Source organism: Nylanderia fulva, unplaced genomic scaffold (assembly GCF_048542155.1).
Source record: "Nylanderia fulva isolate GAGA-0341 unplaced genomic scaffold, ASM4854215v1 Scaffold14, whole genome shotgun sequence".
Taxonomy (NCBI): domain Eukaryota; kingdom Metazoa; phylum Arthropoda; class Insecta; order Hymenoptera; family Formicidae; genus Nylanderia; species Nylanderia fulva.
Window position 1 is genome coordinate 5,777,501 of NW_028189622.1, and position 25,381 is coordinate 5,802,881.

At 35.6% G+C, this 25,381-nt stretch overlaps 5 protein-coding genes across 7 annotated transcripts in view; 2 read left to right on the plus strand and 3 right to left on the minus strand.

Moving 5' to 3' along the window:
* Positions 1-8,898, minus strand: part of LOC114929196 (female sterile (1) M3) — a 10,913-nt gene extending 2,015 nt beyond the window's left edge. The window contains exons 1-16 of the mRNA XM_029300641.2: positions 8,782-8,898; positions 7,510-7,623; positions 7,285-7,414; positions 6,893-7,113; positions 6,420-6,628; positions 5,992-6,287; positions 5,814-5,917; positions 5,537-5,735; positions 4,663-5,202; positions 4,356-4,547; positions 4,042-4,257; positions 2,506-3,737; positions 1,676-2,363; positions 1,126-1,343; positions 334-958; positions 2-243 (exon numbers count right to left, since the gene is read on the minus strand). Coding sequence (XP_029156474.2) covers positions 2-243; positions 334-958; positions 1,126-1,343; positions 1,676-2,363; positions 2,506-3,737; positions 4,042-4,257; positions 4,356-4,547; positions 4,663-5,202; positions 5,537-5,735; positions 5,814-5,917; positions 5,992-6,287; positions 6,420-6,628; positions 6,893-7,113; positions 7,285-7,414; positions 7,510-7,530 — 5,133 coding nt within the window. The 5' untranslated portion in view covers positions 7,531-7,623; positions 8,782-8,898. The remainder of the gene's footprint in view (position 1; positions 244-333; positions 959-1,125; positions 1,344-1,675; positions 2,364-2,505; positions 3,738-4,041; positions 4,258-4,355; positions 4,548-4,662; positions 5,203-5,536; positions 5,736-5,813; positions 5,918-5,991; positions 6,288-6,419; positions 6,629-6,892; positions 7,114-7,284; positions 7,415-7,509; positions 7,624-8,781) is intronic.
* Positions 8,899-9,115: 217 nt separating this feature from the next.
* Galphai (G protein alpha i subunit) lies at positions 9,116-14,614 on the plus strand. Of its 2 annotated transcripts, none has more exons than XM_029300866.2 (4): positions 9,116-9,792; positions 11,833-12,017; positions 12,363-12,649; positions 12,903-14,614. In XM_029300866.2, exons 1-4 carry the CDS (start codon positions 9,672-9,674, stop codon positions 13,378-13,380), a joined length of 1,071 nt encoding a protein of 356 aa, XP_029156699.1. In that variant the 5' UTR covers positions 9,116-9,671; the 3' UTR covers positions 13,381-14,614. The 2 variants fall into 2 exon arrangements, with proteins under 2 accessions (XP_029156699.1, XP_029156700.1); XM_029300867.2 differs by lacking the exon at positions 9,116-9,792 and adding an exon at positions 11,492-11,555.
* Synj (synaptojanin) lies at positions 14,245-21,065 on the minus strand. 2 transcript variants are annotated; one of them, XM_085480252.1, is made up of 8 exons: positions 21,028-21,065; positions 20,296-20,648; positions 19,820-20,174; positions 19,518-19,682; positions 18,216-19,267; positions 17,538-18,121; positions 17,239-17,413; positions 14,245-17,151 (listed from the first exon to the last, which is right to left on the minus strand). In XM_085480252.1, the coding sequence occupies exons 2-8, from the start codon at positions 20,420-20,422 to the stop codon at positions 16,139-16,141; spliced, it is 3,471 nt and encodes a 1,156-aa protein (XP_085336378.1). In that variant the 5' UTR covers positions 20,423-20,648; positions 21,028-21,065; the 3' UTR covers positions 14,245-16,138. The 2 variants fall into 2 exon arrangements, with proteins under 2 accessions (XP_085336378.1, XP_085336377.1); XM_085480251.1 differs by having other exon boundaries at positions 14,245-17,163; positions 21,028-21,064.
* A 402-nt stretch (positions 21,066-21,467) lies between these two features.
* Rpt4 (Regulatory particle triple-A ATPase 4) lies at positions 21,468-23,896 on the plus strand. The gene is made up of 7 exons (XM_029300860.2): positions 21,468-21,666; positions 21,908-21,987; positions 22,074-22,113; positions 22,351-22,487; positions 22,572-22,944; positions 23,039-23,302; positions 23,388-23,896. The coding sequence occupies exons 1-7, from the start codon at positions 21,570-21,572 to the stop codon at positions 23,576-23,578; spliced, it is 1,182 nt and encodes a 393-aa protein (XP_029156693.1). The 5' UTR covers positions 21,468-21,569; the 3' UTR covers positions 23,579-23,896.
* On the minus strand, positions 23,778-25,358 carry wuho (tRNA (guanine-N(7)-)-methyltransferase non-catalytic subunit wuho). Its single transcript, XM_029300861.2, has 2 exons — positions 25,189-25,358; positions 23,778-25,042 (listed from the first exon to the last, which is right to left on the minus strand). Exon 2 carries the CDS (start codon positions 25,038-25,040, stop codon positions 23,877-23,879), a length of 1,164 nt encoding a protein of 387 aa, XP_029156694.2. The 5' UTR covers positions 25,041-25,042; positions 25,189-25,358; the 3' UTR covers positions 23,778-23,876.
* Positions 25,359-25,381: the final 23 nt, after the last annotated feature.

A 25,381-nucleotide genomic window follows, 5' to 3' on the forward strand; every position in this document is an offset into this window, starting at 1 on the left:
CCTTTTGTGTTAATAAATTGAATCTGTATAATGAAGACTCCGAAGATTCGCCAAAGCAGCCGATGAGAAGGAACACTTCTTCATTGATTTTGAAAATCTGAATGGACCAGGCACCGTCCGTAGGAATTTCTTGAACTAATGTTGCATTTCTCTTTTCCATATGTACTTTATAAAGCAAGGAGTTTGTACGATGCGTTGCACTTACTTTATCATAGTAAATCGCCAGAATTATATATACATTACCTGTAAGTTAAATTAAATTTCATATTAATGTTCTTACATACATTAACTTTTTTTATTTCAGTGGTGAATTTTTTAGTGTAATATACGTACCATCGTGTTTAAATATGCTCGCATCTTTCAAGTATCCTTCTATCTTATCGAAAACGTCTTCGTGAATCTTTTTCGAATTTTCAGACTTCATCAAGGAAATCGTAGTGAATTCTTGCTTGGTTCTCGACGAGGTGCATTTCTCATTGCTCGAAACGGCGTTCGTTATTACGTTGATACCAAAAACACTGTTGGGATCATGAAAATTTCTTACGATTTCTCCAGGATACACTTGCCATTTTCGCACATTTCCATCGATGATTTCTACCACAGATTGATACACACACAAACAATGATCTGGTAGCCCGCAAAATATTCCGGGCTGTTCACTGTACATATTCAGTCTGATTTCGTCCTCGTTGAAGTGCACTACGTCGATTTTGCTGACATTGTTCCCAGGTATCTTTAGATTCTCTTCTATTTCTAGATAAAAGAAGATGTTACCCAAGTTCTCGAACATTTCCGAACTATACTCGATATTCTGTTCGATTATTTTCCAGCTTTCCTCTAGGCTTTGCCTAGTCTTATTCGCCTTCTCTTGAGAATCGCTAATTGCGGAACGGAAATTTACACCATTTACCAAACCGGAAACATTCATATTTTGGATCCGAACGTTTGCCTTAAAAATCTAGTAGAGAAGAAATAATTCAAGTATGTGTTAAAATTAATTTTAATATTAAACATTTTCATTTAACTATATATGACTTGTATATTAACTTCGATTTTTGTTTTTATTTTTTAAATCTTATAAATTTAATTGCAATCTTATAGAATAGAAGTTAAATTTATACTAACCAGATTTCCAAAGATATTGACATCTTCATCGTTTTGTACACCATTATTAAATTCTTTTATTATGTCGACACCATTGATTTGCGGTGCAGTAACATTTCCTTCGACTATCAAATCGTCTTCAAAAGTTTTTGTGCCATATATCATCTGCACCTCATCAACATCATTAAGCACAAACTCAGATGGATAAATCCCATTGATTTTCCCTATATGCGCATTACCTAAAACATTGCGTGGAGCAAAAAATGTTAATCTTTCTTCATGTTTCTTTAAAAATTTTACATCTACAAATTTTAAAATCTTCCTAAATTCTTCTTTTTTAAAGTGATGATTCAAATACTTGTAGAAACATAAAATAATTTATTTATGAAGATTTGCATATTTCTTGATGTTCTTTAAATTATAAACTCATATATTTTTAATCTTAAATGAATAGATAAATTAATACTTTAAATTATATAATAATTACTATAATAATTTAATTACTGATTATTAATTTTTTGATCTCTTATTCTCTGATAATATTATCAATTAACTTGTCTAAGTGTTTTACCTGTTACTGTGACGACACCATTAAATTTCAAATCGCACGAGATGCTGTGATTTCCGGTGAGAGTAACACGGTTGCTGACGAACTCGTCGAAGTCTATCCCGTTCAAATTCTTTAGGTGTACGTCGTTCATCACTACAAGGTCCTCGAAGAAGACGTTGTCCGGCATAACGTCGTTGGTACGTACAACAGCGTTGATGGACGCGTTAAAATCGGCATCGTTCACGTGAAGTTTCTCGATTGTCACGTCCTTGAGGGATGTCAACGGACCGAGAATCGTTTCCTCGCGATTCCTTCTAACAGCCGAATCGTTAAACTTGAGAATATCCACGTCGTTGACTTTGGCAATGCCCAAGTCGCCGTTCACCACTAACTTATCCGCGATGAAATCATTTTCGAAGAATTTCTTCCCGCTGATCTCAATGTTTTCCCCGTCGTTGATCACGGCGTCCGATATTATGCGTTCGATCTCATTGATCTCGTTGTACGCACCGATGACCGTCCACGCGTGAACGTCCTTCGCGAAGGTCACTTTGCCCGTGATATCTTGGTCTCCGGTTTTGGTCACGGCGTTCTTCCACAAGTAAGATATCGAGGTAGGACTAGTCAAGGGCGTTTCCCAAGAAATATTTCCATCCACCTTTAGGAAATCGATATTTTTCACGGGAACGTGCAATAAGCTGTCGTATAACTATAAGACAAAAAGAAAATAAAAATTAAATTATTTTGTATAGAAAAAAATGTATAAATAAATAAAAATACTTAATAAAATAAAATTAACATTTAATGTGTATCTAACAATAAGAGATTATAGAATGGATCTTTATTTTTACCTCGCGCACATTACGTCCATTTAACTTCGAAGTAATCACATCGCCTTCGACAAATAAATCGGAGAATGTTACGTTGCCCGTGATCGTTAAAGGCTCGTCTATCCACATAAACTTCGAAGCGTTCTGTTGATTGATGAAGTTCATTGTGACGTTGTCGGAAGTGACAATGTGGGCCGAAAAATGTCCAGATATCTTTTGTTCCCTTGATTTCGAGAGCACATTAGCAAACAGTTCATCGAAATTTTGACCATGAAGAGATTCTAGAGTTATGTTCTCTACGATTAAGCTTTCGATGCTCTTCTCCGAAGTTATCATGATATCGCTTTGCCCCAGTTCTTCTAAGAAACTCTCCATCGATTGTCCATCCACTTGCCTAACCGTCAGGTTCTTCACTATCAAGTCGCCATCAATAACGATTCTGCTCAGATCAAAATCTGTCAGATTTTTTAATTGCGTCAGGAGATCCATCTTGATTCTATTCAACCTTTCCACTTCCAACTTCCGTACGTTGAATTGTGGTGTCTTTAAGGTCGCTATCTGATGATCATCGTTGAGGTGAAGCCCATCTTCGAAGAGAACCTCACGATCATTGAGAAGATCAATATTGAGATTGTCGACGAATACGCGACGCGCTTGAACAGTGAAAAGTTTCGTGGTTCCTGAGAAATTTGTTCGAATTCCATTCATGATGTCGTCAACATCGACGCCGTTGAAAGTCAAGGTAATGATATCTTCCGCTCGGAGACTTTGCAGATGCAATTGTTTTCGAATAATTAATTGATTCGATTCAACCTGGAACAAACTGTCGTGTGAATAATCGTTTTCATTGAAGAATTCGTCGACATAAAGATTTTCGAAGCGTAGATTGGTGAATTCGCTTGGTATTTCTTCCATTGTGGTGTACAAAAAATCGTTTTCCGTGAAACCATTGAGATACTTTGCATCGAGTCTGTCGATGGTAACGCCGTTTTTCAAAGTGATCTTTTCCGTGATTGTCTGATCGCCGGATTTCGTCCAGAAGTTGTTAAATAGGTCGTTCACATTTATTGGAACATCTTCTACAAAGAGCGTAGCTGCATTTTCGATTTTGATACTTCGAAGATGTAGATTACCGAATATCGTGACATTTTCGTAGATATGAAGAAACCGCTCGTTAAACATTTGCATCATAGATGTGTTCACATCAATCGTGAAATTTTCGGTGACGTGGAGATTCGCTAGTTTTAATTTACCTGTAATAATATACACAATTTTTTCATAAAATATACGAATATTAAGCAGAATATTATTAAATATAAAAGAAAAATCTTTGGCATTAAAAAAATTTGCATATAATTCTAATAAATTATAATTTTTAATAAAAATTAAATATTTTTATATTAATATTAATATAAAATAAATAAACTATATATAAAACTGTAATATAAAATATATTTGTGATATAGTATATATGATATAAATTATATAATATTATCAATTATTAAAATAATCATGTAGATTGTCATAATTAATAGGTCAAATAATTTCGTAAATTACCCTTAATAATATTTTTGCGAGACTTCCTCGCAGCTTCCTCAATTGGTATCCCGTTAACCGTTTCAGCAAATAGATTGTCAATCTTCAAAACTGGTATATAAAAATCGTCAAAGGTCTGATTTGTTGTCGTTGTCATAAACTTATCAGCGGGAATACCATTCAACATCTGCGTTGTAAGGTTCGTAATATCCAAAAAGTTTTTATATGTAATTGTACCTGCGAGAAAAATGTCATGAATACAAAGTTTTGTTAATACGTTTTTTCATTCCTACACCTTTAAATGATAACCCGAATAAAAAATTGTTTTATTCAACCTTTAATTTTCTGGGTATGATTAATGAGGAATAGATTGTCGATTAATTCATCGACGATTGTTCCGTTCAAGCTTTTAATTTTCAATCTCGGTACTGTTAAATCAGAATGCACTATAATTGTGTCGTTTGAATATTCGATGGAGCTATTTGCGGCGGTAAATGTAATTCCTTCATCCTTTCGTAACATCCAATCTGCAACGCATCATTATTTACATTTCACGATAGAAAAAGAACGTGAAAAAAGAAAAAAACATTATACATATAACATAAATTATAGCAAATATATTCAGTCTTGACTCCAACTTACATTGGGATGGCACTCCACAGAGAGATTCAACTTCAAGTTCGTGTACAATAATATTTTCCACTCTCAACGGATGTGTAAAGTTTTGATTGCCTTTTGGTAGAATTACTTTTTCCGATAGCATCTCCGCATCGTTTACGATATCGATGTCCACTCGATCAATCTCCAGCTCTTCTAGATATGCATCGTCAATCACGATCTCGTCTTGCCACATTTCCACGTTCGTAATTATCATTTCTTTCTGCGCTTTCGAGCCTGCTGCAATCTCGTCAATATTGTGATCCAGCTCGTTCAGGACATCTTCAATCAAATGAGGTGGCAAGATGTCTTCTTCAGCCGTAATTTCAATGCTGTCCACTGTGCCGTGTTGAAAATTCAAATTGTCGAATTTCACTGGTTCCGTGATCGTCAAGTTCTTCGCGGATGGTAAAAGAATTTTCCAAGAAGCCTCGGCTTCCTTTATAGCCGGCATTCTTGCCTGCAACGTTTCGATCAGATCCGATAAGCATTTCCTCGTTGCATCAGTATCTTCGACAATATTTTCTATAATAGAAATTTTATTAAAATTTTTTTTATATCTAGAATTTGTAGCTAAAATTTTAGTTCTATAAGTCTTAGATTTGAGATTTACAACAATATAAAAAAGATAAGATATTAAAATTTTAAATATATCCTTTAACATGTGTGTGTAAACTAATAAATATAAAAAGATTAATTAAAGAAATAGATTAAAAAGATAAAATTTCAACATTCTTAATCCCACATATAATAAAAAAAATATCAAAATAATATAACATAGATAATATCTTAAACTTATTTTTATATTAGTAGCCTTTTCGTTGATACAAATGAAAAAGTATCAATTAAAATTATTTACCGCTTGGTACCGAAGTCATTTCAGCTTGCCATTGTTCCACCAAATATACATTCTTTTCCTCAATAATCAATATCACATTCATCGTATATTTATTCATTGATACCACCATATCAATTATTTTTTGGTCGTCTTCGAATTGTTTAACGTTTTCACTTTTCCAATCGGATGTACTATGAAATTTATATAACTGGATGATATTCTGTAAATCATTTGTTACAATATTATCATGTGTCATTTTTATATTTAAAAAAATTGAGTAATTAATTCTTTTACTTACATCGTGTGCTACAACTATAAAAGTATTACCATCTACATGGAAAATACTCATCAAGCTGTGTGGTTCAATCCCGGAAAGACTAAACCAATGCAACAGTTCTTGTCCTAAAAATATGTTTCAGTTAATGTTTTATTCGATGAAATAAGAAAAAATTTATATTTTCAAGAAGTACACCAACCATCCCAGCAGAGAACATTGCTTCGTCCTAACTCGTTTGTCATTAAGACAAAGTTGAAGTCGCCGTGGACATAGTGATGCATTGAAATCGGTCGCGTGATGGACAAAAATTGTATCCTCTCAATGTCACCGACTTTGAACTCGTACACCTCGGAACCGACCCGCGGATTCTCGGCTTCGTATTGCGCGAACACGATAATCGTCGATCGCCGTTGCTCGAACGCGGTGACTGATATCGCGCCGATCGTCATCACCTCGTCGACTACGTCCATATACGTACCGCTCCATCGATAGATACTGCGATTCGATAGAAGTTTGCAAGAAAAATAAAAATCCGAAAAAAATTAATCTCTCTTTCTCAGAATTTTTATATCTTTTTTATTGTATATTATACTGAATTAATTGTAATTGTAAGTATGTAAGACTCACATAGATGGCACGGAAAATTTGCCAGCATTATTGGCGATGACTAGATGAAGTTGATCGTCCTGTGTGAAAAATTTAGCGTCTACGGGAATTCCTCTGTGTCCGATGGTGTGGCGAAATCGCAATGTGTTATTTCGCGTTGCCGTATAAAGACTACACAAATCAGGCTCGTAACACAGTAATAGATAGGTAGTATCTTCCCACACAATGTTCTGCAACGAATGCATTAATTTATGTATTATAATATAATTAATACATTAATTAATGTATTATAAAATATAATTAATTTTATAAAGATAAAAATGAATATATTATAAATCTACACGTATTATATAAATATGGAATTGTATACAATTATAAAATATAAAGATAAATATGTAGAATATATATAAATGATCAAAAATACATTTTTTACAAGAGATATAATAGAAAATTGAAATTATCGATATTGATATTATTAAAGATGATTTAAATACCCTAACAAATTTAACAGGAGAAAGCTCTCCAATCCAGTCAACTTGATGTAACGCCAGATAAGTTTTGTTCCAAGAGGTCTGATTAAGAGAAGGTGCCATCACGCGATTGTCATCGAGGATGAATATTTCGTCGAATATATTTATCGTGAACGGTCTGTGCTCGCTTGTTAAAGGTACTCGCCATGATTTATTCCATTGTACTTTATACAATTTTTCGTGCACTGCAGAAAAACAGAATGCTTGTTACTCGACATAAAAAATCATATTAATCTAAATAGTATTATATATTAATTGTATATATTTTTGAAAAAAATTATCAAAAAAATATTTTTAATAAAATTAATTTTGAGAAAATATAGCTATCTAAAATTAAATTCATTACACAAACTTACCCGGCGATGTTTCCTGAATGTGAATCTTAATAAATTCTATCTTAGATTGCCGTAATTTCTCGTTCAGATATTCATTCAGATTTGTCGCGTGTATGGAAGAAAACTGGATAATTAAGGCACAGCCTACCACCTGCAACGTATTAGACATTAAAATAAAGAATGTAATAAATATCTTTGCATTTTATTGTTCACTGTATTTACATTAAAAAAGATAACGGTACTTACAAATAGAAAAAAGAGTTTCATGGTTTTGTGATTTCAATTACGGTGCCACCATTCACGGCAAAGGCCGTGCGAACATTGAGGGATTTCGAAAACTGTCTGCGGTATTTGGATGACCTTAACACATCATATACAAGAAATATGAGTATGGAAAATGTAAATATCTCAAATATATATACATAGATAAATCAATAATATTATGAAGCAGGAGCTACAAATATCAATGTATCATCTCGTCTTTAATTTCAAATCAAATCAATAAGTAAAATAAAAAGATTAAAAATGCGTTATAAATAAAATAATTATTTATATATAAATCCTGCATAATATAAATAATAATATATATAAATTTCCGAAAATAGAATAAGATATATTGTTTATATTATAAACATTTAATCTACATTAAAACTGCTATTTAAAACTGAAGAAAATGTAAAATTTATATAATAATGTAAATTCGAAAGATTGCGATTTTGATTGATTAAAAAAAAATAACATAAAATGCGTCAAAAACGTTAAGGAACAATAATGTCTGTGATGTGTTTTTTCATTATTATATATATGTATATGTGTGTCTTTTATTATATATATTGTCTAAACTTTTTAAAATACTTTCTAGTAAAATATATCGACGAAATAAATATACTCATCTTAAATATTTGCTCGATAAATCATTTTATATATCTTTTATAAAATATAAAATCTTTCATCAAAAATTTTTCAAAAATTTATTGTGAATAAGTAATCTATAAAATCTTTAAGGCACGCAAATAATGCATGATTAATCTTGACCCATAAAATTTCTGTATATCCTTGAAACAAGTTCATATAATGTGTGATAAAGTATGCGTATGTATATATATATATATATACAGGGTGTTATAAAAGTACCTGACGTTCAGATAGCCAGGAAAAAATCATGAAAACCCAGTACTTAACATTTTTTCTAGGACTCATATTTTTCGAGTTATTCTGCTGTTCCGGTACTTTTATAACACCCTGTATGTTTATGCGATTATATATGTATATATGCACTTTTTTCGAATTGCATACAAAAAATATATTTTTCAGTAGAATGTTCCCTCATTATTCTTATTAGTGCTTACAAAGTGTAATTAAAGACAGGAATTGACTTAAAATTATTATCATTAATTCGACATAAATAAATTGTCCAGCATAATTGAACAAAACAAGAACGAAAAATTACTCATTATACTCGATAATAAATTAGGGGTTATGTTAATATAAATAAATATTTCAATGAATAAATACGACTACCACAATATTCTAGAAGACCTTGAAGGAGAAAAGGACTTCATTCGCATAAAACGCAGCAGATTCTCCTTCAGATTGCTCCGCGCAACATCAACGTACTCCGCTCGACATATTCGAACCTCGTCATCGATCGAAACGAACGTAGATCGCGCAAGCACTCAACATCCGCTTAGCGCATGCGCGAGCGCGGGAGCGCGCGCACGCGCATTGGTCCTCGGCGGGCGGCGTCGCGCGTTCCGATTGGCGCGCGAGCGTCTTGTCCACCAATCCGCGCGCTCCGATTCGATCCGACTCGCGCGACCCAGTTGCGCGTCTAATTACCGCGCGCTGCTGTCGCTCGCGCGCCGCAATCTGCCATCCGAAGCGGGAGCGGTCGGTTGATTTATCACGAACGCCGGATTCTCTCGTCCGCGTCGACCCAGTTAGTTATCCCCGGGACATTTCGTCGAACGGAGAATACATCGCGTCTCGAGGACGTCGCGCGAGAACCGCGCCGAAGAACGCGAAAACGCATATCGCGCAGCTGCGCGCGCGATTGCGAGCACGCACGCACGCGCGCGTGCCACAAGTGTCATATAAGTGTGTGCGTATATATGTGCGTTGGATCGTCGGGCGTCCGTGTATGCGACCGCGTGCGGGCGGTTCCCACACGACGTTGTCGTCCGTGCAACAAGTGTCAGGAGGAGGAAGAGGAGGCGGAGGTGACGGCGATCGCTTGAACTGTGCGGTGGTGTGGAATACGTCGTGCATGGTGGATCGGTGTGCGTGACAGATCGGTGTGCGTGACAGATCGGTTGACGGCTCGGGACGGCCGCCGTAAAAAACACCATCGTTGTCGTCATCGGGACCTGCTGACGGGAGATCGCTCACCGGCAAGGGCGCACCGGGATATGGGCTGCGCCGTGAGCACCACCGGCGAGAAGGAGGCCGCCGAGAGGTCCAAGAAGATCGACAAGGACCTCCGCGCTGATGGCGAGCGGACCGCCAGCGAGGTCAAGCTCCTGCTGCTCGGTAAGCTGGCTCTTCCCTGGGAAGCCTCGGTGATTTTCCAGAGTCCTCGGATATCCTCTTTCGATGGGAACGGATGTAATGCCTCTGCTTTCGTATTCCGGTTCTGCGGAAGACGATGGGAAATTTGCATCCCCTACTCGCGTGATGGCGAGGTCTTTCTCTCTCTTTTTCTCTTTCCTTCTCGCGCTTTCTCTCCCTCTTTCTCTTTCTATTCGCACCTCGCCTCGTATATCGGACATAGCCGTCGAACGCTCCCAAAGACGCCGCGTAAACCGTGATCCGTAGAATTAGTCCGTCCCTCTTAGCTACGCTTTCCTGCGGATTTTTCGGTCTCTTCCTCGGATAATCGCAGATACAGTCTTCCTTAGAGAGTAACGTAGTATAGGTACTCTTAAAAAAGCTGTAGATTTATTATTTTATTTATTTCATATACACAACTACATATATTTTTGACAATTAATAATAATTAATTTTTAAATAGTTTAAATAGTAATTTTTTTTAATAGATTTTATTTTCCGTAGGGGAATTCTATGTCTTTTCCCGAATCATAGACTCGTATTTGTACTGGAAAAAGAAGATAGGAAAGGCGTGTGGTTGCCCCAGATGGCCCTAATTTAGGAGACGAGCACTTTCCTAATGTCTCGGCGACGCGGTGTCTTTCGGATTTAATAACACTTTCGATTGCGCGAACCTCTGCGGTATCCTTTTTCAGCTCTCGAGTTCTTCCCGCAATGTATGTGTATGTGTATGCGTCATGTTTCACGTGGCTTCCACTGTTAAAACCTAGTCAACGCTTGTGAAATTGCTTTTGTTCTTTTGTGCATCAGAACCACGATTAGTTTCTCCGCTAATGAGATTTCTTCAACAAAAAAAAATACGGAGCGTTCCAAAGCCATTCTTTCAGCCTATAGTCACAAAATATCCATAATTAAATTTCTGTACAGCTCAGAAATTTAATTCACTGTCATGGACTTGAAAAAAATTTATAATACTTCAACTATACAATTTAAAATGTATATATTATATACAGGGTGTTATAAAAGTACCGGAACAGCAGAATAACTCGAAAAATATGAATCATAGAAAAAATGTTAAGTACTGGGTTTTTATGATTTTTTCTAGGACTCTAATTTTTCGAGTTATTCTGCTGTTCCGGTACTTTTAAAACACCCTATATATGACATATTTTTTAGACTTGAATTAAAGATTCAAAATATTCCTGTATATATATTTTTTAACATATTTAAATTATTTAATCTTCTAAAATTCTTATTAATTCTTATTAAGATTCTTAATAAGAATCTTATGAAAATTCTTATTAAGATATTTAATATTAATAAAATTTAATTTAATTTTAATCATTCGAAATTAAATATATTGACAATTATATTAAGTCAAATAATTAATATAATAAGAAAAATAATTAATATCGTCATTCAAAGAATTTCGACATTTTTGCAAGTTTTTATCTTAGAACGTACAAAAAAGTTTGAAAAACCGCGAATGAATGAAACGCGTGTGTTATTACGGGAAACTTGAATCATCAGCCGCGTGTGAATCATGAGATTACGTCTCTTTCAAATCCATGCGAATTATATCTTGCTTAAGGAAAAAAAATTACTTTTCTTCGAATGAGAACGAGTGGTCTCCGATAGGATGACTGGCTGAATCGCGAATCAATCGAACGAAACTCTACAATGAAAAGGTCGATGATTAATCGGTTAATTGGATTCGTTTATGTATCTAATAAAATCTCTCAAGTGTGAGTATATTGCACACACGTACGTAGATTTAAATTAATTCAAAATTTACTGTCAGTCATACGTCAAATAAATACGAATTAATCATGCATGATGTGATAACAATTTTAATTATTATGTCAATAGGAAGGCTTTCAAGTTTCTCGATCATATAACATTCATTCAACTTTATTTACATTTCATCCAGTAATTATGACTGAATCATCACCGAAAAAAATTTATACATCTCATGCTTGTAATAATCACTGGTTTAATATACATATTTAATTAAAATTCAAGGTGCTGGCGAGTCTGGCAAATCCACGATAGTGAAACAAATGAAAATCATTCACGAGACCGGCTACAGTAGAGAAGAATGCGAACAATACACAAAAGTAGTGTACAGCAATACAATACAGAGTTTAATGACAATTATCAGAGCTATGGGGGAGCTGAGGATTGATTTTGCTGATCCCAATAAAGCGGTAAGGTCTTTGTATCTTTTTATTAAATTGATGTGAAAGATGTATCATATAACATAGATACATGTAAAATCAATATTTCACACACTTTCAATGTTACTTTTTTTTTTAATTAAAATATTGTCACTGTGTGTTTTTAATATTTTTTTTATGTATAGAAAGTAAATTTGTAATTGTTTTTTCTTTCTTAAACTCATTAATTTATTTTTATTTGAAACAGAATTCGAGAGGAAGACGATAAATCTTTTTTGCATCGACATTTAACAACATCGCTTATTAATGGCACTTTGTCAACTTACTCGTGCCCCACTGACATTAAATAATATCGGCCTTGTGTTTGTGTTGTAGGATATGGCACGACAATTTTTCACCCTCGCATCAGCGGCAGAGGAGGGTGAGCTAACTGGGGAACTGGCGTTATTAATGAAACGATTATGGCAGGACGCTGGTGTGCAGCTCTGTTTCACGCGTAACAGAGAATACCTGCTCAACGATTCGGCAGCATATTACCTTAATGCACTTGACCGCATAGCACAACACAATTATATCCCGACGCAGCAAGATGTTTTACGAACGCGTGTCAAGACTACGGGAATCGTGGAGACGCATTTCTCCTTCAAGGGTCTACACTTCAAGTACGTTTACCGCGTACTTTATTTGTTATTTTCAAAGAAAACTTACTTTAAGATCTTTAATTAGTATTATGTCAAATAATGAATCATTTCTAAACGCGCTATTTCTGTAATATATTTTGTAAAGATGTTACAAAAAATATTACATTTTAATACATAAAGAGAAAATTTTCACTTAATAGATATAATTTTTCCATACAACAAAAATATTCATTAAAATTATATATTTTTAATTATATTTCTTATTTTTTTATAGAATGTTCGATGTCGGTGGTCAACGGTCCGAGAGAAAAAAATGGATTCACTGTTTCGAAGGGGTCACCGCAATCATCTTTTGCGTCGCTTTAAGTGGTTACGACCTAGTGCTGGCAGAGGACGAGGAAATGAATCGTATGATAGAGTCGATGAAGTTGTTTGATTCGATTTGCAATAGCAAATGGTTCGTCGAAACGTCAATTATATTGTTTCTGAACAAAAAGGACCTATTCGAGGAGAAGATTACCAAAAGTCCGCTCACCATCTGCTTCCCGGAGTACAAGGGTACCAACACCTATGAGGAATGCGCCTCCTACATTCAGATGAAATTTGAGAATCTGAACAAGAGGAAGGATCAGAAGCAGATTTACACGCATTTCACGTGCGCCACAGATACGTCCAACATACAATTCGTGTTTGATGCTGTAACAGACGTGATAATCAAGAATAACTTGAGTAATTGCGGTTTATTAAGCTAAGTATTCAAATACTCGATCAGCGTAAACTGTCGGAAAAACAGTATATATTTCAACACATGTTGATGACTCGTAGATCTTAACAAACGGAGGAATGATAAAGAGACTGATCGAAAATTCTAAAGTATAATACCGCGTATCGTTTACAAACATGAATATATAAATATTCGATTAATAATCGATGATTTTACAGATTAGGCTTTGAAGTATTCTATTAGAGTATGACGTAACTATATAATTTCATAGTTTTTAATTAACTATCCTTTGTACAAAATTCGTAAATTTGTCGGAGTTTCTAGTATGCAAATATATTTTTTAATTTATTGGTTTTTGGATTTAATTAGATATAACAAAGTATTCTCAAATTACGAACAAATGATTTTACAGTACTCGGGAATCAAATGTAAAGATAAAGCATTTCACATTATTGTCAAGAATATTCTTTTTTTTATGCACTGTGTTCAAAACTTTGTAGTAGTTATATTTTTAGGAAATTAAACATTCACATGCATTGATACGATTAATTGTAACTTCTAAAAATTTTCAGCTCGTGACAAATAATTTTGTAACTTTTCTAATGTATCTTTTTTTTAATAATCTTACTTGACAATAGATAAAATGAATTATATACATTTTAATTAATCACATTCAAAATCAAATTATATTAATGTACGCAATTGTTTAGTTTTTTCATAAATATAATTATGCGAAGCAATGCGTAGAAGAAAAATTGAGACAATAATGTTAAATATATAAATATACATATAGCGTACACTTACTTCCGATTAAGAAGAGCAGATAAAGTGTTACTTTGTTTTTGCTAAATGTATATGTTTAACTATACTAACCAAGAATTTTAGATAGCTATTAATTTAGTAATACTTTTTGTATATAATTTATTACATTCACTAAAAACAATTATGCGCTAAATGGAAATGCGTTTCCATGTTTCTGCTCATATCCATTTGCATTTATGACAAATAGAAATTCAATATCTCAACGACGAACACGGCTCTCTGTGTTTCTATTTCTACAGTATATATTTATCAATTTGAGAAACAATTTTTTTATACAAGCTTCATTTTTTATACATGTATTAATAAGTAATAAAGCCGAGATCGTTCTTATTTCTCGATTTATCGAACCAATATAATGATAATATTAGGCATTAGTACAAGACAAGTTCAAATCAAATTTCTTTATACAGTTTAGATCAATAAATGAAATTTTTTTAAGATTTAACGCCTTCTCCCTTCCCGTCTGATCTCTTTATTATTTATAGATCATTCAATACATATATACATGTCCAATGTTTTACAGCTTGTGTACTAGGTGAGGACTGATCTAATAAAACGCATCAACTACGCACGCGAGTGTGAGAGATGCGTATTGGTGAGGTGCTGTAGGATAAAAGTTATATTATAGATTAGTGTGTAAGAAACAATTTTCTCTACATCACTATACATTATTTTTGTTATAACTTTTTTTTTACACATATGTATACGTCCATTTTCCCGCAATTAGAGCCACCTTTACGCAAATAAGCTAAAATGAAAATTAAGAGTATTATAATCATATATACAATTGATGATAATTAACATTTTGACTGTCACGTTTTTTAACGTCGTACATATTTTCGAACGTAAATTATGCTTGATGCTGAGTAATAATTTCTGCTTTTATCCTGTTTAATGCATTTGCATTCGTTCATTATGTGTAACACGACAGTCAAAATGATAGAACATTTATGTATCGTGCATAATAAGGAACATAGTACATATTATATGTTTCCTAGAAAATAATAAGAGAGTTTAAGGAAAGAAATAGGATAGGTGGGTATGTTGGACCCATCGGGACGGACGTTTTAGAAATTTCATGGAATGTAAAATAGGAACTTTAAAATTAAGAGAGCTAAATAAAATTATATATAAAAATATCTTAGATTGTAGCTAAACTAGCCGCCTTTAAAATAATCAAACTCATGGATAACTCCCACTTGCAAAAAAAGGCAAATTATGCATGTATAAGAATATATATATGTATATAGAACACTTGTGTGAGAATACTGCTGCGTTTGAGTCTATCCTGTTCCTTCTGTCGTGCTACATATAATCATTTGTAAAATTAAGCTCCTTGGAGTTTTTTTGGTACACTTAGACTATTACGATACTGCGAAGAAACTCCTAAAACTTTATAGAAGCGATACTAACATCAAGAATTACATTTTAAATTATATACGATACAAGCAGAGACAACTAGAACATTACCGCAAGTACCTCGCCATTTAAACTTGGATCATTAATTTTCTGATATATTCAATTTTATAACTTTCAACGCACGTTACGAACATACATATTAAATCTGTGTGTCACATCAACAACCATAAATTGATTGGATCTTTGAAAATACAACAGTTTCTCGCATCACCAATGTGTGAAATGGAGATATCAACAAGATTAATATCCATATTATCATCAACAAGCGGAAGATACGATTCGGCAAGCTCAAAAACAGCCCCTATCAGTACAAATCTACAATTATCGAAAATAATTATTTCCGACTTGATGATTCCATTCTTAGAATAATCACAGAATAGATTTCTAACTATTCTACGCGAATCTGGAACTTAGTTTGGAAGCGAGGACTCATCATCAATTATGTCGACTTGTCGTTATTAACTTCATAAATAATACGCGTATTAGAACGTTAAATAAATGTACCGGATACTTAGTGCTGAGAGCATTTATCTTACGTTCCTTTTTTACTGAGGATTTCTGGCCGGAATGGGCGGCCCGCCGGTGGTTCTCGCTGGAACGGGTGGCGGAGCATTCGGCGGAGGTAGACTCGGCGGTGGATGCTGAGGAGGCGGCGGGGCTTGCCTGTGCGGCAAGGGAGGAGGTATCGAGCTAGGCGGGGGTCTCGACGGTTCCTGAGGCCCGTCCATACGCGGTAAAGGTGGCGGTGGCCGGTTTGGTACGGGATAACTAGGCGATCCGTCTGGTATCTCTTCGTAGATGGCAGAGTCAGGCGACAATCTCTCGTCTTCTTGATCCTCTTCCGCTTTATTTATGCCTGGTTGTGTCATGGGAGCCGCAAACTGATTGGGAACCACACTGAAGACACCCGCTCGCGGTCCCTTTCGTTCGTGAGCGGGACTTTTCGGTGGTTGAGATGGTCGTCCCGGTGGCGTCGGCCTCGGCGGTGGCATCACGCCGTTAGGGCTACCTCTGCTGGGAGAGAGGGGCACCGGTCGTTCGGCGATGTCCAAATGTTCTAATCGTTGCATGGGACTTCTCAACGGCGAATTTGCTGTGAACTGCGCCACCGTGGTGTTGCTGCAGATCTCAATCTCCTTCTCGATCAGTTCCACCCAGTTGGGTGATTTCAGCGACAGCTTCAGCGTCTGGCCGCATACTTGTGTCATACCCTTCTTCGCCGCGGCCAGGGCACACTGGCCGTCTCTGAACGTCACCCAGATGGTCTCGCCGACGTAACGGACCAGGATGGCCTCACCGATATGAGACAGATCCTGTATCAGCGCAAACATGAGATTGTTGTCGAACACGCTGTCCATATCCTCGACATCCTCCACTGCCTTGACTATTATCGTGCCATCGGGCGGACCCAGATCCTGTATCACTTCCTTGAACACGCGCTCACGTTGCTCGGGATCGACACAATGTATATCTATGTCGATCGTAGCGAGCACCGGACGATGATCGCTCTGTTTCAATTCCGCTCTACCGTAATAAACGAGTTTTCCCGGATTCCAATCTGTAGGGGAATCTAAAATATAGCACCATTGATAAATACAATTATATATTTAATATATTGAATATAAATAGTTCCAAAAAAACTAACCAATATCAGGTACTTGTTTTCGACGTTTCCAGAGAACTCTATCCGTCCATGCGGGTTGACGACACTTCTCACTGGTGTCATAATCATCGGAGAACAGATCGTATTTATATGTAGGATCGAAAGTGATAGGCCCTTCCAAGAAATTCTTGAAAACATTACCCTGTTCTTGTTGAACCTTAAAAAAAAAAAACAATTATATTATTAATTTTTAAATAGATCAAAAATTTATTCCTACGCGATTCTGACACTAATAAATGAGAAAATACTCTTTTTTTAATTAACTCGATATGATACAATACCCTTAATTGGTCGTATTGCAATATCTGATCTAGTTCGTTCCGTTTAATCATTTCCTTCATCTCATCTTTGTCCATGTCGACTCTGTAGTTGAAATCTCCGCACCAAAATACATAATCGTGTGTATTCAGGGTTCTGCCCATGGGAAACGTTATCTTTCTCGTGATCTCGGCATAATCAGCATTGCGTTCGTTCACCTGCGATTGGCCGGCGGCGAAGTGCGCGCATACGAAGCAGAAAGACGTGGAATAGAGCACGCATCTGATCGCCGCGGCGCCTTTGTTTCCGGTTGCTCCTCCCAATCCCGTTTTCACGCAATCTACCGCCACATCTCGCAGATACGGCGCATGCACGGGTCGTATGAACAGATATAGACAGACGCCGACCAACTGCTGATATGTCACAAGAACGTATTCCGTATCCTTACACAGGATTTTCTGCAGCTCCTCAGCCCAAGCTTTTGCGTTGTCCGAACTTGCAGCCATGATATTGCTAGCGTTCAGATCGACAATCTCCTCGAATCCAATTGCAAATATGTCTACAGGAGCTTCATTTTCCGCGTTCTCATGCTCCAGGGATACCAAGGCTGAATAAATGATTAGAGATTTAATTATAAAAAAGAACTTTTGTATATCATATTTTTTATAATAATTCGGCATTCTCAGTAAGACAATACTTACATGATTTACCCGGTCCATCGAATAACCAATCAGCCAGAGAAACATCTTTGTAAACTACACTTCTAAAATGCTTTCCTCCGTTAACGTTGTAAGTGCCGACGCTTATTCTGAGAGTCATCGTATTCACGTATTCGTTGTAGCGCTTGCACATCTCTCGTAGAAGATTTGGCGCGGCGTGTAACATGTTAGAGGGTAATAACAAACGTGCTCTATCAGCAAGTTCTGTGTTTAACGTCGAACCTAATAATAAAATATCGATCGCTTCCTGCTTATTGGAATCTAGTAAATTATTTTGTATCGTTCTGGCTGCCGATCTCGCACCGTCCATCAGCTTAGAACTGCCTTGGATGGCACCGGTGCCCGCGTATATCTTGCTGACCTCATTGCCATTGTTGATCCACATCTGGCGAAATACTTCCTCGAATCTCGAGACCATCTGCTGCTTCTCCATCAGTTTCAACAGACTCATCTGTTTACCCAGCATCTCGAGCGCGAAGAACGTTTGCACGCAATTTGTTCTGTCCAAGCAATCTAGACAGTTGGTCCTGATAGTGCCGGTTTGCTCGAGAATTACAGTATTGCCGACCGCGTAGAACATGGAGAACGAATCCAAGTATTTTTCCACCTTCGCCTTCAGCTTCGACAGATTCTTCATGTTTCCACCACGGCATTCTTGATGATAATCGAATATGATATGTGGCACGTCCTTGTGCTGTGACATATTGTGATGGGTTTGAAACAATTGACTCAGCATCGCCTCCCCTTCCTTGCTGCCAATTAGACTAGAGCCAAGGAGATTGACGATTACTTGTTGGCCATACCGTTTCTTGATCATCTCTAGATGCCTGTCGAAAGCGGGCGCAGAAGTCTCGAAGCCACGTGAAATTTTTACTTTGTGGGAACCAACTTGTATACCTGGCTGTTCCCAGACCAATGGAACCGAACCTCTCGTCTGAACATAAGACGTTACTTCATTGTCTATGTAAATCACCTGTTCTGTTTCCACAAAATTCGCCACATGTCCATCGTCATTGGTTCCTCTAACATTGAATCTGCATAAAAGATATTTATACAATTTTAAAAATAAATAATCTAGTAATACGAAATATCATAGTTAATCAGGCCATATGTTTGAGTAATCTTGTTTTATATCGGTAGCAATGTATGCGTGTGATTATGCTTTAGCCACATGTTCATTTCACGAGATAACTTATCAAGCTTATCAAATATTTCCTGACATTTGACAAATAAAAAGCTAAATCATCCTATATTTTATCATTAAATAGAGGAAATCAATCTTACCTAGTGCCAGCACGTTCGCAACTTAATCTAGACATAAGCACTGCTCGTGCTTGTCTGTGTCCAACATAGACAGTTCTAATTTCCACACTACCACACATTGCTTTCAACAACCACTGACTTGTATCTACGCCATATCTCAATAGATGAATGTGTAACATCCGATTCCTATAAATGATTTACAAGATTAAATTTTAATCTTGTTTCTATCTCGTATTATAAAGTAGTTTAAAATTCAGGTCTGAATTATGAACAATTTTTATTACAAGAAATTAGTATAAAATGAAAAGATGATTTGTACCAACCAGAAGAACCTATTATCTGTAGTCGTTGATTTGCATCTTCTTTGAGCACTTAGGGTAATATCAAGCCAGTCCTGTCCAGCGGACCAGGAGAAGTAAAACGTTCCAGAATTCAGAACCTTTCTGACTTCGGACACACGATCCTCCGTTCCCTGACTGTAGAACAGCGGTATAAAACCAGATTGTGTTATTCGGAAGACCTCTGACTCTCCTATCTTTCCTACAGAGAAGCATCCAGTAACCAGAACAAGATACAACAGCGTATTCTCTCCTGCGTTCAGCTGCAGGACACCCAGGCATCCGTACGCATCCAACAATTTTGTATACTTTGGCTTGAGGAACTCATGCTCTTCAGCGGCTGTAAATTACAATGTGGATGTAAAATTGTTGAATTTTTAATTATCGTTAAAAATAGTTGCTGCAGGACAGTCGAAGCGAACCGGGCACCAGAAAACAAGGCAGTTTCTAATAATACTTACAAAGGACCGCGACCGCCTGCGACTCGAAGAGCAGCGTCTCCTTGCGATTTCGTTGCTCGAGTATGACCGAGTGCGGCTTGGGGGAGTCCAGCTTCTCATAGACGCGAAAACCCTTGCCCATCGCCATTGTTGCGCGGCGGTGTCCTTCTGTTACGCGTGGCAACGATTCGACACTGCTCTACGGCGAAATGACAGCTTGAGCTGTCATACAAGAGCGCAAACAACGACGACGAACACTCGAAGCATCCGCTGATCGCGGCGACTGAAGGAATTCCGCTGTTCACCGTCGACGATACGCATCATTCAAGATCCGCTGACAGCCGGAAAAAGTGACAGTGTCCTACTAGCGCCACCTGTCATTTAAATTTAGATAGACGAATAGGAAACAGAAACTCGCGGAAAGAGATATGTGTGTGTGCAAAGTTTGTGACATCGATATTAAACATTAATTTATGTCGAGAAGATGCATATACGCACATATATGTATAAACAGATGTTGTATTCTTCGGAAAGAAATGTCATAGAAAAAATGCAATAGGATATTATCACACGTACGATTAAAATACACGAGATATGTCTCGTTGTCATTGCACGCAATTCGAGTTGTAATATTGCTTTGATCCAATATTACATATTCTGAGCATTTGTGCTTTATAATTGCGTTTTACATGCTTGACTGCGTTAAATGTTACCGCACAATACTGCTTTAATTAAAGAATTTTTCGTACATACGCAATTATTGTGGCGAGAAAGAGAGAGAGAGAGAGCGCGTCTTATTGCGACTTTGAATCGACTTTGACCTTTAGGCGGCGCTGGAATGCAGCACGTCACGGGTAACGTGACAGGCGTGGAGTGGGGGAGGGGGTCACATGACAGCGCGAAGTGGGGGAACAGCTGCGCACACTTAGAACATTCCACTGCGCAGCACGGTGAAGCGAGAGAGAGAAACATCTCTCTCTTTTTCTTTCTGAAGATGTTTTCGGAAAATTATTTTCTTTTTAGGAATATATGTGTCATCTACACATGTGTGTGAAAATATTTTAATAATATATTTATAAATTAAAAAAAAATTATGCGCGAATGAGCAGTGATTTTTATAAGTCGAAAAAATATTTGACATTTTTTAGTTTATTGCAAAATGGTGTTTGTAAAGTAAGTGTCGCCCTCTGAAGGAATGCAGCCGAATCTCTTTCTCTCTCCCTTTCCTTTTCTCCGTTCTGCGTCCTATCTATGACACTTTTTTCGATGACAGTTAGACAGCAAAATAAGTAAAGATGTCGATCACCGTGGATTCTGTGAGAGAAAAAGCTCTTCAAGATTATAGGAAGAAGCTTTTAGAACATAAGGAGGTCGAGTCACGTCTTAAAGAAAGTAAGATACTCTCTCGTGAATATTGTGAATTTTATGTATTTCTCATTTGCAAAATATTCGAGACTTATAACCTCACATTTCCTTCTACTGTCATTGAACTTTTCTCACTTATACCGTTAAATGCATTCTTTTTAATTATGCCAATACATTAATATACTTTTTTATCACATTTTATATTATTATAATAGATTTATAAAAAGAATATATAGTTGTGATATTATATTGTACTTTATTTCTCTAGTGAGAGAACACCTTAAAGATCTGACAAAGCAATATGACAAGTCAGAAAATGACTTAAAGGCGTTGCAAAGTGTTGGACAGGTAGAATAATTCAGTTAAATCAATAATTAAATGAATAAATCAATAATTCATTATCTTTATTCTATTTTTAATCTTTAATTTTGCAGATTGTTGGGGAAGTATTAAAACAACTTACAGAAGAAAAATGTAAGTATAATTAATTTATATATAAGTAAAAGAATATATAAGTTGATTACATATTTAATACTAACAATAGTTATTGCAATAATATTCTTATTTATATTTAATAAAAACAAAAATTATATGTAATTATAAAAATAGATATAAATTTTTATTAAATATATAGATAAAGTACAAATTAATAGATTAAATGAAAATAACTAATAACTAATAATGAAAATAAAATAATTCATTTATTTTTAGTCATTGTAAAAGCTACAAATGGTCCGCGTTATGTTGTTGGATGTCGGCGTCAATTGGATAAAAATAAATTAAAATCTGGAACTAGAGTTGCTTTAGATATGACCACTCTTACAATCATGCGCTATTTACCACGTGAGGTAAAGGAATTTGCCAATTAATCTTTAAATTAGATTAAATATTTTTTATCTGAAAATTAACTTTTTGTTGACTTTTTTATCTAGGTTGATCCATTAGTTTACAATATGTCTCATGAAGATCCCGGTGATGTGACATATAGTGCAATTGGTGGTTTGAGTGAGCAGATACGTGAATTGCGCGAGGTTATAGAATTACCATTATTAAATCCTGAGCTTTTCCAAAGAGTTGGCATCACTCCTCCCAAAGGATGTTTGTTATATGGTCCTCCTGGCACTGGAAAAACATTATTAGCAAGAGCCGTCGCCAGTCAGTTAGATGCAAATTTCTTGAAAGTCGTTTCAAGTGCTATTGTTGATAAATATATCGGAGAATCTGCTAGATTAATTAGAGAGATGTTCAATTATGCTCGCGATCATCAGCCTTGTATTATATTTATGGACGAAATTGATGCTATTGGTGAGTATATGTAAGATAAACAAAGAAATATGTTAATTAAAAGATTTTTATATGGATAGATTATTAATATTAATTTCAACATACATATATATAGGTGGCCGCAGATTTTCGGAAGGAACAAGTGCTGATCGAGAAATTCAGCGAACCTTGATGGAATTGTTGAATCAAATGGATGGATTCGATTCTTTGGGTCAAGTTAAAATGATAATGGCTACAAATAGGCCTGATACCTTAGATCCCGCGTTATTACGACCAGGAAGATTGGATAGAAAAATTGAAATACCACTACCTAATGAACAAGCTCGTTTAGAGATTTTGAAAATACATGCCTTGCCAATTGCCAAACACGGCGAAATCGGTAAGAAATTTGTTTCCAACTATAAGTTTTACAATTTTACACATTTTAAATATTTAAAATATAATTGTTATTTATAAATCTACAGATTATGAGGCAGTGGTGAAATTATCAGATGGATTCAATGGTGCTGACTTGAGAAATGTGTGCACAGAAGCTGGACTGTTTGCAATACGATTAGAAAGAGAGTACGTGATACAAGAAGATTTTATGAAAGCAGTCAGAAAGGTTTCAGACAATAAGAAACTCGAATCCAAACTAGATTATAAGCCTGTATAATTCAATGTATAAATTGATTTGCTATTTTATCTCTCAAAAGTGACATTAGCTGTCTATTAATTTCAATATGATCCAAGTTGGATTGTTCATTATTATTTTGCCATATTATTTTTTCCCTTCCTGATAAAATTAATTTGTGCAAAAATTTACTCAATATTAACAGTAGATTTGTATGATAGAAATAATACATAATCGAATATTATTAATGTAACAAATATATCTCTATTTCTGATTTCAATCATTGCAATGTTTTTGCATATTTTATACATTGTATTTATAATTATAATGATATTATAATCTATTCTACAATGCTGGCAAGTCGAATTTTTTTCCTTTCTAGATATTCTTGTACATTGTCATATTTTCTTTTATATAAAATTGGAAACAAATTTTGTTTAATAATAGTATTTTTCAGAGTTTCCCAAGATTTATTAAGACGCTTAATTGTATGATTCAGAGCATTATGATTTACAAATCTATTATTTTCGAATTTGTATACTTCTAATCCTTCATCTACTAACACCCATAAATCTTGTTTGTACAAATGACATTCTATAGGTTCAGCTTTAATAGTTATGGATTCTAAACAATTTACTTCAAACTGTGTTTCATTGCTACTAGTAATGTTATAAACTAATAATACTTTACTACTATAAAAGCTTATTACAACTAAAGATTCCATTTTACTAAGATAAGACATTCTCAGATGTTTAACAGGCAATATATCTACAGATTCGTCATAATTACAATCGCGAAGATTTTGATTAAATTTCTCAATGTCATATTTTGATATTTTATCGCAAAAATCTACAGATATCAGTTCAGTTCCACGTTTATAATCCCACAATTTAAAAACCCCATCGCCACCACACGATATTAAGATACTTTTCTTGTGAGGTAGTTCCGAGATGTTTGTTACAAATTTTGTGTGTCCTAAACAGTAAGACATAATGTTGTAGCAATTCGGAAACATGGAAACTCTGATCTTTTCGTCTCTGTCGGTTGTCAAGATACATTTCCTGTCCTCCGTAATGAGTACATCAAGAAGCATCGACAGGTGACCCAAGATCAAAGCTCCAGTATCCGCTGGCGAGCTGGTGGAAAACAGGTACGCGTCTCCAGCCTTGTCAGCAACCACAATGTCGTTGTTCGAGGAGAATCTCACTCTGCTGGCAGCTCTGGCGAGTGTTCGATTTGACAAGAGCCTCGAATTCCTCGTCTCGTACAAACACAGCTGCTTGCGATTCGTGCACACCGCAAAGTACCCTCCATCCTCCGAGAACGTCACGGACGTTATCATATGATAAGTCTCGATATCAGCATTGTTGTGTACGTCTATCTTCCTGTCTGTTTCCAAATCGGGCAGGATTATCGTATTTTCAGTGCCACTGTCAACATTGTGTATTATCACGCGTTCGTTGTTGCACAAGGCTACGTATGAGTCGTGCACGGAAAAACTCATACCTAAAATGTTGTAATTAATTAATTAATTCATTCATTCATTCATTTGTAATTAATTTGTAAATAATCGTAACTGTTAAAATAACGCGTAATTTTCAATAATGAATTATTTCGTGTACGATGAGTCGTACACGAAAAAAAACTCATACCTGGAATGTTTGTAATTAATTTGTAAATAATTGTAACTCTCAAAATAACGCGTTCTTCAATAATAAATGAAATAATTTTTTTTTAATATGTCAAATGTCAACACGAGAAACTTGACAGGTTATGCGGCGTGTTTCGCACAGCAGCGCTACTCGCGTCACTTTTAGCAAACTTTTAGCGATTTGGTCGATAATG

Excerpts from the sequence above, each read along its gene's own strand:
- Synj (XM_085480251.1), bottom strand. The coding sequence starts at position 20,422 with ATGGCGATGGGCAAGGGTTTTCGCGTCTATGAGAAGCTGGACTCCCCC. Across the intron at positions 20,175-20,295 it reads GCAGGCGGTCGCGGTCCTTT|CCGCTGAAGAGCATGAGTTC; the intron begins GTAAGTATTATT and ends TGTAATTTACAG. Across the intron at positions 18,122-18,215 it reads CGATGGACCGGGTAAATCAT|CCTTGGTATCCCTGGAGCAT; the intron begins GTAAGTATTGTC and ends TCATTTATTCAG.
- Rpt4 (XM_029300860.2), top strand. The coding sequence starts at position 21,570 with ATGTCGATCACCGTGGATTCTGTGAGAGAAAAAGCTCTTCAAGATTAT. Across the intron at positions 22,114-22,350 it reads ACAACTTACAGAAGAAAAAT|TCATTGTAAAAGCTACAAAT; the intron begins GTAAGTATAATT and ends ATTTATTTTTAG. Across the intron at positions 22,945-23,038 it reads GGACGAAATTGATGCTATTG|GTGGCCGCAGATTTTCGGAA; the intron begins GTGAGTATATGT and ends ACATATATATAG.
- wuho (XM_029300861.2), bottom strand. The coding sequence starts at position 25,040 with ATGAGTTTTTCCGTGCACGACTCATACGTAGCCTTGTGCAACAACGAA.
- Galphai (XM_029300866.2), top strand. The coding sequence starts at position 9,672 with ATGGGCTGCGCCGTGAGCACCACCGGCGAGAAGGAGGCCGCCGAGAGG. Across the intron at positions 12,018-12,362 it reads TTGCTGATCCCAATAAAGCG|GATATGGCACGACAATTTTT; the intron begins GTAAGGTCTTTG and ends TTTGTGTTGTAG. Across the intron at positions 12,650-12,902 it reads TTCAAGGGTCTACACTTCAA|AATGTTCGATGTCGGTGGTC; the intron begins GTACGTTTACCG and ends ATTTTTTTATAG.